Genomic DNA, 20,251 nt, shown 5'->3' with positions numbered 1-20,251 from the left:
AAAAATAAATAGCTTATTTTATTACACATTTGTAAGTAGGTTATTACACCGTCACTGACGAAAGCACATCAACAGAACGTACACAATAGTAATCAAGTAAGCAGTTTTCTGCTGTTTCAATGGAGGCTGTCATATCATCCCCACCAGGAATGCTAACATATATTATTATTTTTTGTTATTCTCCAACCACATTCTCTGTGCAGAGGCTGGGCGTGGGACGTGCCAAACAAGACCTTTAAGTAAACACCCCAATTAATTAGGGCTGCAACTAACGATTGGTTTCATCATTGATTATTTTCTTGATTAATCAATTAGTTGTTTGGTCTATAAAAATGTCAGAAAAGGGTTACAAATATCTCAGTGTTTCCCAAAGCTCAAGATTACGTCCTCAAATCTCTGGTTTTGTCCACAACCCAAAGATATTCAGTTTACAGTCATTGAAAAGAAACAAAAATAGTTGGTTATAAATGTTGATAGCTAGCTCAATCAATCAATCGATTGTTAGCCCTACAATAAATACATACATAGAGCTTTCTGCATTCCTATTTATAATTTATAACTATTCTGCATGTTGAATGTGAAGACAGTGGTGGTAATTCAGAGGATTGGAAATAAGCCGTAATGATACAATCCTAGTTGGGACTTTGAAGCCTCTGGAAGATGAAGTTCTCCTCTGGATGTAAAACAACAGTTCATCTTTGGGAGGACTCGGGCATGAAAGTCAGTAATCCCCTTGTAGAAATGAACGGGAGATTTATATGAAAACGCAATCTTGAAAAACATCCCTATAATCTTCATATAGGCGACCACTTCCTTGGTGTCCAGCCCAGTGCAGTAGAGTTTGGTTCAGTACAGTAGTACAGTGTGTGTCAGGGATATGAGGCAGAGAAAGAGGTGATGGGGAGGCAGAGCAGGGAGCAGTAGGAGGGGTGCAGGGGCTGGACCTGTCCCGGCGAGGGCTTATAGGACCTCCAGTCAGAGCCGCTACCCAGTTTACAGCATAGAGACACCTCACACCTGCAAACCAGCCACATCATTACTGCATGTACAGCTGAGAAATGCATGCAGACGTTATGACTCGACTTTATCACAAATGATATGCAATACCTGGTGACACTCTGGACGATCTTCTTCGCGTCCCGGTCCAGACACACGGCAAAGGTCGTCCCATTGCCTACGCCCTCGACCTGGACCATGTTCACCTTCGCCTCCGATGTGGAGATTTTTTGCTGCGAGGTGTGTCAAAGGGAAAAGTGTCAGCAGGGAGGAGATTTAAACAGGAAGATGTGTTTGTTTTGAACGAGTCGATCCGGGCGCCTCACCTGATTGTAGCCCTTCTTAGACTTAGAGGACTGTCTCTTTAGGACTTCTGCCATCGTCAGCTGCAGACTCTCCACTCTCGAGTCTAGACAGAGGGGACATTACTGTCAATTTGTTTGTAAACCACAGAGCAGTGAAGGACATTCATAAGATGGTTGGGAAGAAGCAACAATACAAAAACTGTGGAAACTGGTGCATCATCCAAAGAACACGCACCTAGCAGCTCGGGTTTCTTGCAGGCTTTGTAGAGGTTTACTGACGTGCAAACCATCTCTGCCTGGGTCCACTGACTCCTCCCACTTACAGCCACCTGTAATGGTTATTAGATGATGCAAGTTTAAAAATAGGCACGCTATGAACTCAGAATATGGGTTATTGTGTTGTAGGGCATGTGTGGGCGGAGTCAGAGCAGGAACAATAGGCACCTTGTTGTAGGCAACACTTAGTGTTAAAGGCACTGCTTCCCGTTCCCCGTCAATACCAAACCTTTTGCTGGCGGCACCTGCAGAGAGAATGCAGTACGCGTTAGTGTGTGTGTGTGTGTGTGTGTGTGTGTGTGTGTGTGTGTGTGTGTGTGTGTGTGTGTGGCAAACCATTTTCCTGACCAAACTAATATTGTAAATACATGCAATATGAATGAATTTTTGTGGTCACCCATTGTTGTATGTTTACATTTTTGTTTTCTTTGACATTGGAACTTGTGCATTGCTTGGTTCTTTAATTCTTTATATACTGTAACTGAATTATGATATTTCGTTTATTGAATGGACTTCCGGTCTCATTGTATTTAAGCGTAATTTCCGCCTGACACAGCAACATGCTGAAGAAGGCTGTTGGGCTGAAACGTTCGTGTCTGTGTACCTGGTGAAACTGGAATAAACACAAAGAAAGGACATTTTGTGTGCTGGCTCTCCTTCTCCTTAAACCATTTTCCACCCTCAGTGAGAATGTACAAACGTTTCCATGTTCCATCTCTGTAATAGTAAACCAGGCACTTTTCCCACATCTGTCTGCCAATACACCAGATGTTGTAGTGGTCATTGAAGAGTCAAAATAATTGTTTGTTTTAGAGGTAGACTGCACCTTTGACTCTAGGCCCTCTAGGCTCTCTAGGCAGCCTTTATGACCAAGGTCATTAAATACTAACCCTGTGAGGCAGCTGGATCATGATCACATGACAAAGCCATCCTGCCACGCTCTAATCTATTGGTTTGAATCTGAACCACCAGTGGCATCCAGAGGCAGCTAAGGGCGGGCTTTAGGTGTGACGAGCCCGTGATAGACGTGATAGACAGATGGTTCATCCAATCACCTGCCAGGTATTTTTAAGCGGTGCAGCCCCTTCTATAATTCTCATGTGTGTCCGTTTGTAGCACAGGATGTGCACAGGGTGTCTTTTTGTGCAAGATATCTGTAGCCTTGCAGCCTGGAGCCCCTCCCCCGGCTCCCCGGTCGACACAGAGGAAGAGCACACGCACGCGCGCACACAGACACACACACAGTGCCAGAGAGAGAGGGGAGAGGGGGGTGGGGGAGAAGGGTCCGACATGCGCAAACCTGCACCGCTTACTTCAACACCTGGGTGTGCCTGCTCTTTCAAACGGTTTCCCGATCGAGTTCCCAGATGGTTACCGTGAAACAAACCATCTGGCAGTGTCAGGTTAATTAAAATATCAACCACTTCTCCTACAGTAAATACCATCTCAGAGCTACAGTAGGTTATAGGCACAGACTTCTTGTTTTCATATTTGGCAGCCTAGGACACACACACAAACTGGGCACTTAACAGCATGCAAAGTACTGTGCTGTCTCTGCTATCATTTACATGGACAATAATATACCGTTTTTTGCCCATATTCAGAAAAATACAATATTCCGATTAAATGAATAATCCATTAATATTCCCGTTTACATGCAGTCGTAGTTCGCCCTCCCCGACACGTCAGGGAGGAACAGAGAGAGAGGTAAAAACATCTGAGTTTTTCTGTTGAGAATAAACAGAGCAGTCCTGACTCTATTCTTACCAGCATCATCTGGTCCGATCAGAAATGTGGGCTTTTCTTTTCGCATGCCAGAGACAATGGATTATATGATTATATCGTCTCTTCTAGTACACACCAGCTGACCGCAAACAGGCAAGATGCATCGTAAACTGCAGTAAAAACCCTGACTGAGACGCATTTTCTGAACGCGCTGTATACTGTACATGATCAAAGGATGCTCTTAAAACCCGAATAATAGTGGAATATCCCAATTTCCCAATCGGAAAATGCTAAATTCGGAAAAAGGCCCAATTCAGAAAATGCAACCGGAATAAGCTACATGACCCTTAACAAATTTAGAATATTGTAATTTTCCGAATAATAGTGCAATATTGTGGGCATGTAACTTAGTCACTGGCAGCCGAGATACATGGCGGAGGCGCTGCTACATGTAGTACTATACTGAGAACTGAGTACTATGTTTTGTATTGGGAAGACCTATGCCACTGGTCAATGATTTTGTGGATGTACTCTACTGCACCTTCAATATTTGTGTCCTTGCAACGTTTTCTTCTATGTGGACACGAATAAATTGTTAAAAGGTGTGTGGGTATGGGTAGGGTATGGGTATGTCAGTATGGGTATGCCAGTCAGTGTGTGACTCACCCATAGCCTTGACAGCTCTAGTTCCTGCAGTGTGTCCAAGCTCCAGAGAGTGAATAAACACTTCCCTCCTCCTCTCTCCTCCAGCCAGGGTCAGCTGTGATGAAGAGAAACAACATTAAAGAGATATCCTCTCTCCTCCAGCCAGGGTCAGCTGTGATGAGGAGAAACAACATTAAAGAGATACTCAACAGGGAGAGCCAGACAGTCACATCTGCCACTCCACATTTGGATAGGATGAGCTTTTGTGGGGCGGGCAAATTGATATGGTGAGTATGTGTGTGTTCACTGTGTGCATATACCGTATCAATGTATATTTATTTGTGTGGACACGTCCTTGAATTAATGTATAATCTAGAATAGAATGAGTGACTGTGTGTGTGTGTGTGTGTGTGTGCGTGCATGCATGCGTGCGTGCTCTAACCTCAGCCTGGTAGAGCTGCACCAGAGCCGGTTGGTCTGCATGTCTGCAGTAATAAAGCAGCAGGTCAGCCAGCAGGGGGAGACGCTCCACACCAGCAGCACTCACTGACTCACCGTCCACCTTAACAGCTGTCTGGGAGGCAGAGGACAAACATCAGAATAACATTTGCAATTCAAATGTATTGAGATGAAACAACAACATTATGTACCTACTACTGTATAGTACAACATGAACCTAACACTATCACATTTTGTATTCTTCTGTACCAGGTGTAAGGTGGTAAGGACCAGGGGCCGGTTGCACAAAGCACCTTAAGTTAAGATTTTCCTTAGGGTCCGAGTAAAGGTGTCCATAAAATAGAATCGGCTGCACAAAACACCCTTAAATCTTGTGCTTACATTTTCCTTAAAATGTTTAACCTTAAGGAGAAGATTTAAGGGTGTTTTGTGGAGCCGATTTTATTTTATGGACACCTTTACTCGGACCCTAAGGGAAATCTTAACTTAAGGTGCTTTGTGCAACCGGCCCCAGGACCCGTCATAGGGTGTCTATAGAAAAGCAAATATCACCTTTGGGTAGAGGGAAATGTTTGGCTAAATGAAAGATAGATTCTTGAAATTGTTCCCCTGTGACAGGTTTGCATTGGTAATTTTTCATAATTGAATTTTCATAATTTTGAATTCTTGTTATTTCATTGACTGTATTATTAATTGAGCTACAGTGGAAAATAGTAGATAACTTCCTTGTGTCTTTCTTAGTGTTTTCACATTGCATGTTTTCTGGGCAATGAAGTCCTTCAAACATGTCGCTACTACTAATTTATTAACTTAAGAACAACTATTGGGTGGAAGAGGGACGTGAGTAAGTAAAGTAGTTGAGATACCTGACAAAGGACATCAGAGGACAGGCTGAGCAGACTGAGCACACTCCGTTCGTACCAGGGATCGATCATGCCCATCATCTGGGCGATGTCAGTTGTGTTGTCCTCCAGGTCAATGTCACTAGACTCCTACAGTATCAGAGGAGGAAAGAGAGGAAAGTGAATGGGCAAAAGGTACATTTTACTACCTACATCGTAGAAATGCATTAAAACACTCCATAGTATACTGTTAGAAGAACAATGCACAACTACAATATTACTATATTATTTATTACTACTACAGTACTATGCACCTATGTACATATATACACTCAATGAGCATTATTAGGAACACCATACCAATAGTGGGTAGGTATCAGCTTTCAGCTCAGTGCCAACCGGCTACCAAAGTGACACCTGCCTCAAGGTTCACCGTTGCATTCTGAGATGCTTTTCTTTGCTTTCACATTTGTTAAGAGGTTATCTGATTTATTGTCGCCTTTCTGTCAGGTCCAAGCAGTCTGAGCATTCTCCTCTGACCTCTCTCATCAACAAGGCTTTTCCATCCACAGAACTGCTGCTCACTGGATGTTTTGGGTTTTCCGCACCATTCTGTGTAAACTCTAGACAGTGTTGTGTGTGACAATCCCAGGAGATCAGCAGTTTCACAAATACTCAAAGCAGCAACAAGAACGCCACGCTCAAAGTCACTGAGATCACATTTTTTGCCCCATTCTGTTTCATGTGAACATGAACTGAAGCTGTATCTATTCGCTGTCGGGCGGAAACCTCGTATCTCCAAAACCGCAACTTATCAAGATATGAAAAAAACCCAGTGTTCTTAAAATAACTAAACACCACACAGTGTCTATTATGGTCCGTTACTCGCTGGATGTGTCATTACATTATTAATATCTTACCTGAATAAGCTCAAATGGCGTTACAGGATTATCATTCCGACTTCGATGCACTTTTTCCGGGGGCACGCAGCCTCGCACAGCCGCTCGCCTTCCGGAGCACACAGATACCTCCAGGCGGCTCCTGCAGCAGTGACCTATGGCCCGCTTCCACGCCGACTTAGAGGTACCCTCTCGGGGGCACACGGCCTCTCGCTAATGCTAACATTAGTCTCATTAGAAACCACTTCGATCTGCATAGTTTAAACGAGTTTACAGCCTAGGGATAATTCGAAAGGATTTTATTGATCTATTTACAGGCAAAGTCATAAATAAACAAAATGAAGTCAGAAATAAACGGTGACCTTCGGTTCTGGTCTGCCGGGTCTGCTTTGCGGGTATTTCCTCCTGCCTGGCTGCCTCGAGACGGAGGCAGGGGCGGAGCTTCGAGGTTTTGTTGTCGACAGTTTGAGGGTGAATGGAGTTACGAAACTTATACCGCATTCATGACAACTCCGCACCGCCGGAGGTTTCATCTCGGAGCGTCCAGCCCTGGTATATTTGCGTTCACGCAGCACTTCCCTGTCCGAGGGAAAAACACTGGGAAAAACCAAGGAGGGTTCTGGGAAGTGGAGGCGGTAATGCAACATTTTGGATGAGATGTGTGGATATGACGTCAACTCGGACAAAGCGGAGCTCTGAATGATACCCGAATTTCCAAGCTGTAACTCCGGCCTGGACGACCGTTCAATTCACTTTTTACAGGTCGGAACCCATTTTTTCCGGTTGTCCGAGTTGCCTTGAACGGGGTATTAGTCACAAGATTGTTTTAATGCTTTTCCACTGGTAAAATTTTGTAAAACCCATAGACAGACGTGAAGGGTGACCAATGGCATTAATGACAAAAAATAAAAGTGTGGAAGAAATGGACAGCGACATGCCACATGATTGGCTGACTGGATAATTGCATGAATAAGCAGGTGTACAGGTGTACAGGTGTTCCTAATAAAGTGCTGTGTGAGTGTGGAGTGTGTGTGTGTGTGTGAGTGTGGAGTGTTTGTACCAAGGTACTAACTGAATTCACCAAGGTCTCACCATCGAGGGTGTGGCTTTGAGTGGACTTCCTGTTTGCCCCTCAGTTGGAGTGTTTCCTCCTCCTGGACTTCTTATATGTACAGTTTTCCTTCTGGCTGGAACGAGGTAGAACTGCAGCTTGCACGTCCTGGTGAGTCGGGGACACTTGCTCTCCTTCTGCTGCAGGTCACTGTAGGCCCTGGCCAGCCTGCCGGCCTCTTTGTCACCCCCGAACACAACCACTCTGAGCAGGGTGGATGCCACGGCCACATCGTCCCCGTCGCTGCAGCTCAGGATGGGCCTCCTGCGCACGCACATGTGCTTCTGGGGGGAAAGAAGGTCCAGGGGAGCCAAGGGAGGTGGGGACACAGTGGTGGATGCGTGAACCTGTCTGGGCAGGGAATTGAACTGTTGCTTGAACTGCGCGACAGTTGGCGGGAAGTCCTTGACGACGTCACCATGGAAGCCCATGCTCAGGGCGCGGCGGCAGACCAACGGGCTGCGGTGAGACTTGAAGAAGGAGGAGAAGCGCTCCGCCCTCAAGAGGGACCTGGACTTCTTTTTGGGTTTCTTCCGGGGGTTCGGCTGGCAGTCTGGTCCCTCCTCCGTGTCCTCGCTGTAGTCGCTGTCCACGCCCGAGGAGCCGGACTGCGTGGACGGGACAGACCAGCTGGACGACAGAGAGTAGCTGGAGAACATGGAGTCCCTGGAGGAGGTGGACGCTGTGGAAATACGGTGGTTTTGGAAGTCACGCTCCACTTTCTTTTCCTCCACCTCCACCGCTTCCTCGTCCCCGTTTACCTCATTGTTGTCATCCTCATCCAGGTCTGTTGGGTCAAAACAGTCTACAGGCAAATCCTGGTCGAGCTCACTCGCAAGAATGTCACTCAGAAAGTCTGGATGAATGTAAAAGAGATGAATCAAAGGCATCAGATCCAATACAGGAAAATAAAACATCCATATATACACACATATCCCGGAGTTAAAGGAACAGTTCACCCAAAATTTTTAATTCTGTCATCATCTATACTCAACCTCATGCCAGTTGAAACACAGGTGAAGTTTCTCCATATAACACAGGGAGGTTGTCAGCACAACTTGAGAGAAAAAACCAGTCGCCATTGAATTCACTACAATACAACTGAAGCCAATGGTGACAGCATTTTCATTTTTGGGTGAACTGTTCCTTCAAGAGAAGGTACAACAGGTATAAAAGAAGAAGAGAAGGGATCTCAAAGTGAAATAGGAACTAATTACCAAAGTTGTCTTTTTCCCAGGAGCACATGTGGCATTTGGGAAAGGGCAGCACTAGAGTCTCAACATCCCCTAATGAGAAGAGACAACCAGAACACATTTGCTATTTGAGAAAGATTGTTGAAAGCAGGTGTAATCGCCATAAGTTCTGCCAACACAAACACTCTTTGAAAGCAGGTGTAATAATAACCACAGGTTCTGTCAACACAAACACTCTTTGAAAGCAGGTGTAATCACCACAGGTTCTGCCAACACAAACACTCTTTGAAAGCAGGTGTGATCACCACAGGTTCTGCCAACACAAACACTCTTTGAAAGCAGGTGTAATCACCACAGGTTCTGCCAACACAAACACTCTTTGAAAGCAGGTGTAATAATCACCACAGGTTCTGTCAACACAAACACTCTTTGAAAGCAGGTGTAATCACCACAGGTTCTGCCAACACAAACACTCTTTGAAAGCAGGTGTAATCGCCATAGGTTCTGTCAACACAAACACTCTTTGAAAGCAGGTGTAATCACCACAGGTTCTGCCAACACAAACACTCTTTGAAAGCAGGTGTAATCACCACAGGTTCTGCCAACACAAACACTCTTTGAAAGCAAGTGTAATCACCACAGGTTCTGCCAACATAAACACTCTTTGAAAGCAGGTGTGATCACCACAGGTTCTGTCAACACAAACACTCTTTGAAAGCAGGTGTAATCACCACAGGTTCTGCCAACATAAACACTCTTTGAAAGCAGGTGTGATCACCACAGGTTCTGTCAACACAAACACTCTTTGAAAGCAGGTGTAATCACCACAGGTTCTGCCAACACAAACACTCTTTGAAAGCAGGTGTAATCACCACAGGTTCTGCCAACACAAACACTCTTTGAAAGCAGGTGTAATCACTACAGGTTCTGCCAACACAAACACTCCTTTTTCATAAGATATAAATATCTTCTTCAATACAATCTGGAACGGTTATACTAAATGTAATTTTCTAAATGTCAAAGCAACACGCCACTCCCTTGTAATCACAATTCATCCTTCATAACTATCTCCGGTCTGTTAACGTATGTTCAACCATGTTCTCTCACTCTCTCTCTCACCGGGGTCTGAGCAGCCATCATGTTAACGTATATTCAACCATGTTCTCTCACTCTCTCTCTCACCAGGGTCTGAGCAGCCATCAGTGGGGACCGTGAGGCTTTGAGCGAGCCTCTCCATGCGCTGCAGCAGACCTTCTCTGGCTGCGCTGGGATCTGCTGTGGAGGCTGCTGTCTCCATGGAGTCTGTCACCGCTGCCAGGAGCTGCTCCAGCTCCTCTGGCTGCTTGGTCTGGAAGAGCAAAAGAAAGCTTGTTTTAGGAATAAACATCATCTTGTCATTATTGTGTGTGAATTACAATTACATTACATTGATGTCGATGTCAATAAATACAACTTCATTTGTATTGGACTTTTCCATAAACAATGCTTACGTGCTTTACATACAATAAAACAGAGAGAGACAGTGGTGTAAAAGTACCATAATAAAAAAGGTTCGATCAAAAGAATGGAAAATGACAAGAAAAACAACAACATGCTGGGAACAAAACAAAAAACAAAACAAACAACAAATATAAAGTAGAAATAAAAGGTAATACAAGAGGTACACAGAACACTAGAAGCAAACTGGTTTCCTATGCAGGTGATTCTTACTCCTCCTTATTACTGCTGGAAGAGTATACAAACTCTGCAACACTCTATAAGGTGTGTGATCAGGAAGAGAGAGTAGAGCAACTCTGAGAAGAGTCATCTCTGCACTGTAGAGAAAGTGGTGAGAGTGGTGTCAGGAGTGTTGGTGCTGCCACCTGCAGGGCTGTGTGCAGTGTGTCCAGGCGGTGCTTGGCTCCCATGGCGGCCTGGAAGCCGTGCAGGATGAGCCTGACGGTGACGTCTCTCTGGGAGGTCCGGGCGCCACTCAGCTGCTCAGAGACAGACTGGACCTCTGGAGGGACGTCCTCATCTGGACTCACCAACAACACCGTCCTAATCGAGAGACGTATGTACGTACACGCACACGCACACGCACACACACACAACAAGGATACGATCATCAGAAATGATATGATAATCATAATAAATGTTGCCTCTGTAGGAGCAGGATTTGGGGGTGTATGAAGGAGGGCCTTGGGGTTTCTTTATACCAGAAGTTTGTTATGTGACACACAGTATCAGATTATATCAGACTCAGGGTATTATGTATGGGAACAGGCTGTACAGAAATGTTCAAATAATGGATATTGGTGAGAAAAAGAAGAATTAGCAATGTCTGAATTCACTTACATAATTTTAGAGCAGTGGATCTCAGGTGATAAGCCCTGCTCCTCCCTCACCAGTCTTTGGAAAGAAATACCTACAAGAAAAGGTGGACGGACAAATTTCTCTTTCATGGAAACCAAAGTTGACTTAAGTAGCTAAACAGCACCCCTGTATGGTCACAGTGATATAATGGATGGACGGTATCTATACATAACATGGACAAGCAACAACAGGACAAGCGACAACAGGATCCCTTACTTAAAACTACTTTTTGACTTCCACTCCAGCTTCTCCCTTGTATATATGTTTGAAAGAAGCATTGTTACATGAGCTTCAGTGGTACCTGGCGCCCTGAGCTCCTGTCTGATGACATGCAGCAAGCGTTTGCTGGCAGAGCAGCAGGGCTCCGGCCAGGACAGGAACTTGTGGAACAGCAGGTAAGCCTCCTCCAGCACGCCGCAGTCTGGAGCCAGGTGAGGAACCTGCACGTAGCATGGAGGAGAGCCAGGTGAGGAACCTGCACGCGGCACGGAGGAGAGTTTGCGAGACTCCCATTCCAAAATGAAAAGTCCAACAATTGTGTCGGGTGGGGATAAACTATCGACACTCACTTCCAGGAGAGTTGATGAGAACAGGAGAGCGAGGGGGACCACCAGTTCATACTGACACTGCACCAGCACCTGCACAAGACAGAGAACTCTATTCATCATGACACACCATGACAGTGTACAGTGTCTGCAATGATTCTCACCCTTTTCCATCTCAAGGACCCCTTTAGTCCACATTATAGGGCCATGGACCCCAATTGATGAGATTCTGTCTCTCCGAGCCAAATCTGAGAATATTTTATTTATTTTTGATCAAGTTTTTAACGAATTTTCTCACATTTCAATTGTTTTTGGCAAATTCCCCCTGCTGTCCCGGTTGTTGCTCCACCCCCTCTTCCAATCTGGGGAGAGTTGTAGACTAGCACATGCTTCCTCCGATACAGTTGCCAGCTGTTTCTTTTCACCTGACAGCGAGGGGTTTCACTGGCAGGAGATAGCGCGTGGGAGGATCACGCTATTCCCCACAGTTCCCCTCCCCCCCCAAAAAGGCGCCCCCCCGACCGATCAGAGGAGGCACTAGTGCAGCGACCAGGACACATACCCTTAATCCGGCTTCCCACCCGCAGACATGGCCAATTGTGCCTGTATGGACACCCGACCAAGCAGGCGGTAAGAGGGGGGCTTGAACCTGCGACCCTCGTGTTGTGGGGCAAGCTGGGCATCTACCGCTGCACTACCCGGACGCCCCAGAATATTTGTATTGTTAGATATGATTTTGTGCAGAATTCCTTGACTATCTGCATTGTAGGCAGAGAGATAACAGTAACATTATGATCAAAACAGCATTCTTCTACATTCTCACATTGTGTTAACTGCTTGTAAATGAAATAATGGTGAAGCGCCCCTGGAACCCCCTAAAGGACCCCCGGTGGTCCCCGGACGGTCGCACCCCACATTGAAAGCCACTGGTCTATTGAAACATATTTCTATGCTTTGTGCTACACTGAACAGTACATTATATGAAAATAATGTTGGCCTTTGCGGTCGTCACCTCCTTTGTTTTCCTCAGAAGCTGCTGCAGTAGGATGAGGAAGTTGCAGGGATCTCTCTTCACTAGTTCCTCCAAGCACCAGCGGTTTAGGCACAGCCCAGCTAGTTAGACAAAACACAAAACATCAAGCAACTCTTATTTCTCCTTTTAGGTTTCCCTCTGACAGCAGAGAGGAAACCTGCCATGACGAGATATGTCGATATGTAATAACAACAAAAGAAATGGAAGAAAAGTGATTCATGCCACATTGGTCAAAAGTTGCTCTGATCCTGAATGAAGCTTCCTTGGTCATATGTGGCATTTCAAAATGGAACTTTTTTGAATAAGAACATTAGACACCCCCGCTTTCGATGCCCTCTGCCTCCGTCATCAGCCCGTCATCCTATGTGTCACCACTTTCAATTCCCATTTGACTCTGTCACAAGACACAGCTAATTACACAATGTTCCCGACTGCTTCCATAACTCTGGGTGTATGTTTTGTAATGAATGTATGTTAAGTTCACTAACAGCTGTGCTGTATATTAATAAACATTTCAACACGTCCAACGAATGTTCTTATGGTTTCCAGGCTTTCTACACATTTTAATTTAAAAAGTTCACAATCTACATTTGTGACCTGCTCTGACAAAATCAGTCACATGTAGCAGAGGCCCATTTGTGTAGAAACATGATTTTATAAGAAAATATTGATTTTGGCTGTTTTGGGGTTTCATCAGATTTTAGTAAAACAAAGCCTTGGCTTTCATTCTGTGTAAAGATTATTGTGAAATCCGAATTGTAAATATAGTTTTGAAGCTCATAAAGTTAGGGTGACAAGCAGAACTAGCGTACTTTGTCAAAATTTTAGGCGGTTTTTCTCAGAAAACATAGTTTGGAAACAGTCAAGACATAAAGGGGTGTACCTCACTCAGTCTTTTGAGTACCAAGATAATTTTGATATCACCAGAAAGCTTACATTCTCCGGTTTCCAACAGTGTATAAAACTCAAAATGTGTTTCGGGGTCAATGTGACTAATTTTGTCAGGGCAGGCCACATTTTGTTCCAGATTTGAATTACTGTGTGAATTGGAAGAAATTGGTTGTGTTCAATATAATGTACGATTATAGCAAGATGACTGTCAACTAGGTCCCGTCATTGTATTGCTGAAGAGTCTTTTTCATAAGAACAAATGGCAGAATGTCTATATTACAATAACAATCTATTTTCCATACTTTTCCAGAATTTCTGTCAAAATCCCAGACCTGGAAATGATCAAATGAATGTTCCAGTTTTTTCCAGACTTGTGTAGGAACCTGTTTCACCTGCATTTCACATTTAGAGCGATGCATTTGGATAATGTTTCTGTTAGTCACATAAAGGTTTAGGGCACCAGGCACGGCTGGCAGGACGGTGACCTACCGCTCCACAGCTGTTTGTCAGGAGAGTGGAGTCCCAGGCCACAGAGGCAGCGTTCGAGGGCGTGCTGGATACGATCCTCTGTGCAGGAGCGCTGCTCCATCTTAGATCATCTTCTGCAGACGCAGCACAACATCCACACAAAATACAGCAGATAAACAAACAGGAAGTCCCAAAACAACTAGCAGAATTACACGCTGCGTTGTGTTCCAGTATAACAATATCCCTTCAGCAGTCCACAGTTCCTGTCAATGCTTCTGTCAACACTTCATAATCACTTCATTGTTCCTGCTCGCCAACACAGAAACAATAAAACAGTCCGCAATACATGCAAACACGAATGTCCGCACCGAGGGTGCCAGGGAAGAGAATATAGTCGCCCACTTCCTACCCAAACCAGTGAGTCATTAGTTCTGTGAGGCAACCGGAGATGAGTTGGTAGAAACTCGCAGCCACAACTTCTACTATTTCATTCTTAAATTCAGCCGCTGACGCCGATGATTTGATATGACTCAGATATGTCTGGCAGTATAAGGGGACACTCTATTCATTAGCGTAAGACTCTCCTGGTCCTCCATATGGCAGGGGAACAAATAGTGGCAAAGGACAATTTCTTGATCCCTGCGTTGACAGTATGAATGAGCATGGAACAGCATTTAAGCTTTCAAAATTACAATTACTGCAGGAGAGTCAGTTGAACACCATTCAATCAAGTAGAAACACAGCCTCAGTTGATATTTTTTGCAATGCTTTGAGCAAATTGTACAATATTACAGTACCAATTGTACAATATTACATTACAATACAGTATGTTGAGGAGTGATTCAATTTGCAGTTTCATGCTGGATGGCCAGTCTCTACAAGAGATCACATGACACCTGAGGTCAAACGTGCACACTTGTGGGACAGACTGGAAAAACAAATTGCATGATGCATGCCATTAAATTCTCTCACCAACCACACAAAACAACACGGACAATTTTGCCAACTGGGCAATAACGTTTCATAGAGTGTTGAAGACTGGTTTAACAATGCATTTGCAAGGAAGCATCTTGTATACCTATGCTGCTCCACTCCTGTTAGCAATGAAGAAAGAAACATTTCTGAAAGAGCAGACAACCCTATAAGACTGTTTCGAATCAAATCCCTCTGGATGAGGACAAAGCAGTCGCAGTCACAATTATTCCCCTGGGATTCTACAGTATATTTGTCCTGCAGGATCTGTGGATATGCATACAAAGGAAGTTGTAATTGTGCTCAGCTGTGGCCCACAGGCAGATGTGTCGCTGTGACCAGTGGTGAATAATGTGTGTAGTGACACGAATGGGAAATTGGGGTCACCTGTGCCCGTCAAAACAGGAAAAGGCCTTCCGGGAAGCACCAATACTATAAGTACCGGTAATACAATGCTGGTTTAGCATACATCGATATATTGCTTTTGTAAAACGTACACAATTGGGAAATCCCTTCCTAAGGACCAAAATAGTCCCACTGGGAGCCAAGACATCACTAGGGGGTTGGTGTCAAAATGCCTTGGACAGTTAGAAGAGCAATATCTTGATTATCATTGCAGCTAATCCCAATGACAAACTTGGATTGAGTCTTTGACTGATTTATTCGAGACAAGCGAGGGAAGCAGCATTGAAACTAGTTGAAAAAGACATTCGCCAATCGCAAATGTGAATGACGTAGAATGCCGTGATGATTGACCAATCAGATGAGTATTAAACCAAATGATGTAATAGAGGGGCATCTGCCAGAGCAAATAAAACACGAGCTCGCAGATTCGTCAGGTTCCGAGGCTAGCCAGTAGCACCAAACGTTGATCAGGTTCCCAGGCTAGCCAGTAGCACCAAACGTTGATCAGGTTCCCAGGCTAGCCAGTAGCATCAAACATTGATCAGGTTCCCAGGCTAGCCAGTAGCATCAAACGTTGATCAGGTTCCCAGGCTAGCCAGTAGCATCAAACGTTGATCAGGTTCCCAGGCTAGCCAGTAGCATCAAACGTTGATCAGGTTCCCAGGCTAGCCAGTAGCATCAAACGTTGATCAGGTTCCCAGGCTAGCCAGTAGCACCAAACATTGATCAGGTTCCCAGGCTAGCCAGTAGCATCAAACGTTGATCAGGTTCCCAGGCTAGCCAGTAGCATCAAACGTTGATCAGGTTCCCAGGCTAGCCAGTAGCACCAAACGTTGATCAGGTTCCCAGGCTAGCCAGTAGCATCAAACGTTGATCAGGTAAGGTTCCCAGGCTAGCCAGTAGCATCAAACGTTGATCAGGTTCCCAGGCTAGCCAGTAGCATCAAACGTTGATCAGGTTCCCAGGCTAGCCAGTAGCATCAAACGTTGATCAGGTTCCCAGGCTAGCCAGTAGCACCAAACGTTGATCAGGTTCCCAGGCTAGCCAGTAGCATCAAACATTGATCAAACCATTGTGCAAAAGATTGCACTTATCCATGGTGAATTAACTCACACTGAGTGCAACAGTAGAATAACCTTAAATTCCTAGTTTGCCAACATTAGAAGCGACCAACCATTGCCATACTGATACCCACTTCTAACATGCAAATGATCAAGATTTCCGATTGTAGCAGGGCAACAGACATCTATGACCAAGCGTAGAAATATGAATGGCACAAGGTCTCCATCGACCTTGACAAGTTGCTGTCTGCACAACAGTACTGTGGCACCCGACCTTTCCAACTTCAGCAAGCAGGACTGTCAATTGTGTACTGAGGAAACAGGTGCTGCTCTATTGTGCTCATATTGTACTTATGCAATTGGACCATGTTGTCAGAGGCCCTTGCCAACAAACCTATGCATTTCCTCAACACTACAATGCTGATGTAATGTATGCCAGGCTTTCCTGAAGCATTATGATGATTTAAATACAATTTTAATTTAATGGTGCATGATACAGTTGGAAGGAGCAGGAAAGACAGGAGAGAGAGAGAGGGAGAGAGAGAGAGGGAGAGAGAGAGAGAGAGAGAGAGAGATAGGGGGGGGGTGACATGTAACACAGTTCATCCAGACATTTAGTCACAGCAGTGACTAATTGACATGTGCCAGTGCCCAGTAGGCTGTGTTCATATTTATTCCCTTGACTCACAATGAAGCAAAGATAATTATTCCACCAACATTCATTTAATCTCCTACCAGGCCATTTTCCAGGTTAGATACTGAAATTACCTTGTATCTGATGCTATTGACTCATTTGATCAGTAAAAAAAAAGAGAACAGGAAATCTGCAGAGCTTCACAAACATCTTTGCAGTGTGATTTTGTAGAATGGTGCACTGCCACAAAAAGGTAGCAGCATTCGAAGAAAGCTTCCACCACACTAACAACAGCTTCCACCTAAACAAGATAGAATATATGAAACAGAACCAGTGGCAGCTGCATGGCCAACCAGAAACCAAGTTGGAGACAGTCTATAGACACAGCTACTGTACACACAAGTGAGGGGGGGGAGACCTATGTTGATATTCTTACCTGTAACTGCAGTATCAGTGTCCTAGAGCATCCCAGATCTACCGCAGCTGAAACACATATACAGAGACCACATCCTTTACGGTTTGTGCTTTTCAAAAATAGACCACCCGAGTGCCAAGACAGCTTGTACTGCAAAACAGGAACTGCATGAGTCTGAGGTGGTTGACATAAGACATTGTATTGAGTTTGTAGGAGGAGCATTATATAGGACAGACCTCATTTCACGGGGACACAAGAGCTTGTTTACAACAGAAGGCCCAATTCAGGAGTTTGATGGTACAGTTGCAAATATTTGATTATACTACTTTATTTATTTATTTTTTCAGGGATAATGCACACCAATCAACAGTAAAACTGTAAGTGAGACAGAGTTAGCCTGGACAGCTAGTTTCCATCTGCTGTCCCAGGCCAGATGTTGAAAAGGCAGCCTAAAAAAATGCATGTGTTACAGTATACAGTATGGGACAACTTCTACTACTACTACTTCTGTCTGTTCTTGGTTCATTCATCTTTTTTTTCCTCAATGTCATTTGAGAAAGGAAAAAAAACCTTCACTTTGATGTAGCCTACTTTGATACAGTAGGCCACCAGAAGCAAATACACAAGTTAATGAATTTTCCATTTAGAACGGAGGCCTGTCATGTAATGTAGACCACCAACAACGTAAGGACACTTACTTTTTTCATAAATTACACTGATGAACTGAATCCATCCAGGTAAAAGCCATTATCCCAGACCCTTATTGATTTCCCTTATTAAATATATACAAATCACAAAGGAGATGTAGATAGAGAGAAGCGGGCGAGATAGAGAAAGATTTCGAAGCTTTGAGACAATGGAGATGTGGATTGTTCCAAAGAGGCTGCAGTTCAATACCAGGAAGATGTGTACATTCAGTGTACAATTGATGGTATTGTATAGCATATGTTGTGTCATGATCCAGGCCTGTAAGCAGCCCTTTCTCCCTGCTCCCTTCCCCCCTCTCTCTCTAGCCTGTTCCTCTCTCTCTCTCTCTCTCTCTCTCTCTCCTCTAAGCTGTTCCTGTTTAGGGCTTGGAGTGAACCTGCCACTGAGTGGTGGAGCTGTCAATCTGCTGACTTCTTTAACCAGGGCTGAGAGGGGAACCCATTGTCAGATCATTACAACCTGCTGGTTGGGCTCCCATGCCTTCCAGCATGTTGACTCACAGAAGGCTATGGCCTCCAAGCCACTGCCTTGCCTCCCCTGCTGCCCTCTGCCACTGGTCTGCCTCCCTCTGTACCAAGCCTCCAAATCCATGCCTGTCACTCTGCCATCCAAGCCTGCACCATTTCAAACCTGTATCTCTGCCGCACCTACTCATTCAGTAAACAGCCTTGAACTTCTGTTTCTCAATGCTACGGTTCCTTCCTTCCTATCCTGCCGAGAAAGGAACCTTAACATTGAGAAACAGCGTCTGTCTCAGAGTGTCTGCTTGTGGCTTTTGCCATGGTCAAGGTCACAGCTCATGACATGTATGTATGGATTCTACTTCTATCCACACGATGCCGCTCTGCAGAATAAGAACTTGTACTTACTGTCTGATTATCTGTCCTTGTCTTTATACAAAAAGAGACTCAAAAGTATTCTAATATCCAATAGATTTTGCATTGAATGATCTAGATGATTCTATCTACCTTGAATCTCTCAACATAGTGCTGTTTTGTTTATAATCAAATTTTACTTTTATTCTTTCTATACAAATATGAGCTAGGATGTAAAATGTATACATGTTAACTGATTTGTTATCTTGCATTTCTTGTTACTATGTATGTTTTTGTCCTTAGGTACGATTTCTAGATAAGCCCATGGTGGGTTTCTATCTCACCTGCACATTTTTATTTTTTGTATAGATTTTATTTTCTGTTTAACCCGTTTGCTTTTAAAATGTGCAAATAAACAAACAAACACACAGTATGTGTTTAGATGCTGCAAAAGCATTTCTTAACTATTTATTATTATTTTATCAATTTACTGCCACATGAGCATACTGTAGAAGAATGCATTTACTTTTAAGTTGAAGGTAGACTGAACTGCATGAGATGTGTGTCAGTGTCATAATGCTTCTGTTGGTGCCATTGACAAATTAGCCCCAACCAACGAAGACTATAGCTGGTGCCATAGGCATCAGCTAATGGGGATCATTTTTAAATAAATAAATAAATAAATTATTTCCATGGTACCAATATATCTGCACTGTGATTTAAGTATAGTGCTGTTTTTGTATAAGATTAGGTTTTACGCTATTAGTCAAAACTGTTGCAAATATCTACCTTTTTTGCACCATCAAAGCATACGCTTTGATTGCACCTCATTTCTCTTTGGCTGGGCCACTACAGGCTGGTGGACGCCGGTGCAGAGCTTTTTGATTTCTTTCTTTTGACATGCAGTGTAAATGAGGTACCGGCAGATGGCGTTGCTCGCTCTCTCTCTGCAAAGACTCCATAGTCGAACCTCCAACTCCTCTGAATAACTGGAGCCCCCTTTTCTATTATAATAGCGAGGGAATGGGACAGAAAGAGATAGAGGTGGGCAGAGGTGTGACTGAGTGGACAGGCAGAGGCAGAGAGACTCGGAGCCAGCTGGTCACTTGCCATCACTTATTTATGTTTAGGAATTTCAAAGGGGGGAAAGCTGAACTGTCTGGCACTAGTTTTTCGTGCGTAAACGGGATAGGTTGTCTTAGGAGTTCTACCACACTTTCAGACTGAAGTTTATTTCGAGGTAGTGTCCTCTGTGGAGTTTTCTTTGCCTCGTAAGAATATTTAATTCACATTTATTATGTTATTGACTGTGGGTCTGTCTTTTTCATGTATCTCCATGAACAAACTAATTTTACGAGTGTAAATGTTTTAAATTGGACTTGATTGTGTCTGTAGTATTGTCATTCCTAATTAATTTGATGTCACAAATTCTGCTAATTTTAATATTTTTCTCTTCATTAAATTTCAGCGCAAGAGACATTGCGGAGCACGGATTACA

General features: G+C 44.1%; 1 protein-coding gene across 1 annotated transcript; it reads right to left on the bottom strand.

Annotated features, from left to right (window-relative positions):
• Window positions 1–44: 44 nt before the first annotated feature.
• LOC310787622 (phosphoinositide 3-kinase regulatory subunit 5-like) lies at window positions 45–13,892 on the bottom strand. The gene is made up of 17 exons (XM_083649100.1): window positions 13,765–13,892; window positions 12,364–12,464; window positions 11,376–11,444; window positions 11,108–11,246; window positions 10,789–10,858; window positions 10,314–10,491; window positions 9,634–9,799; window positions 8,476–8,544; window positions 7,240–8,114; window positions 5,273–5,398; window positions 4,390–4,521; window positions 3,969–4,062; window positions 1,746–1,822; window positions 1,537–1,630; window positions 1,323–1,405; window positions 1,108–1,229; window positions 45–1,017 (listed from the first exon to the last, which is right to left on the bottom strand). Exons 1-17 carry the CDS (start codon window positions 13,862–13,864, stop codon window positions 870–872), a joined length of 2,643 nt encoding a protein of 880 aa, XP_083505226.1. The 5' UTR covers window positions 13,865–13,892; the 3' UTR covers window positions 45–869.
• Between the last annotated feature and the right edge of the window lie 6,359 nt (window positions 13,893–20,251).

This window comes from Poromitra crassiceps (genome assembly GCF_964638095.1).
Source record: "Poromitra crassiceps genome assembly, chromosome: 13".
Classification (NCBI taxonomy): Eukaryota; Metazoa; Chordata; class Actinopteri; order Beryciformes; family Melamphaidae; genus Poromitra; species Poromitra crassiceps.
This window is presented reverse-complemented; position numbering and strand designations above follow the sequence as displayed.

Bases quoted from the DNA above. Each gene is read 5' to 3' on its own strand.
- LOC310787622 (XM_083649100.1), bottom strand. From the start codon at position 13,864: ATGGAGCAGCGCTCCTGCACAGAGGATCGTATCCAGCACGCCCTCGAA. The intron at 8,115-8,475 runs GTAATTAGTTCC...ACATTCATCCAG, and splicing joins CTGGGAAAAAGACAACTTTG to ACTTTCTGAGTGACATTCTT. The intron at 1,406-1,536 runs GTGCGTGTTCTT...CCCTCTGTCTAG, and splicing joins CAAGAAACCCGAGCTGCTAG to ACTCGAGAGTGGAGAGTCTG.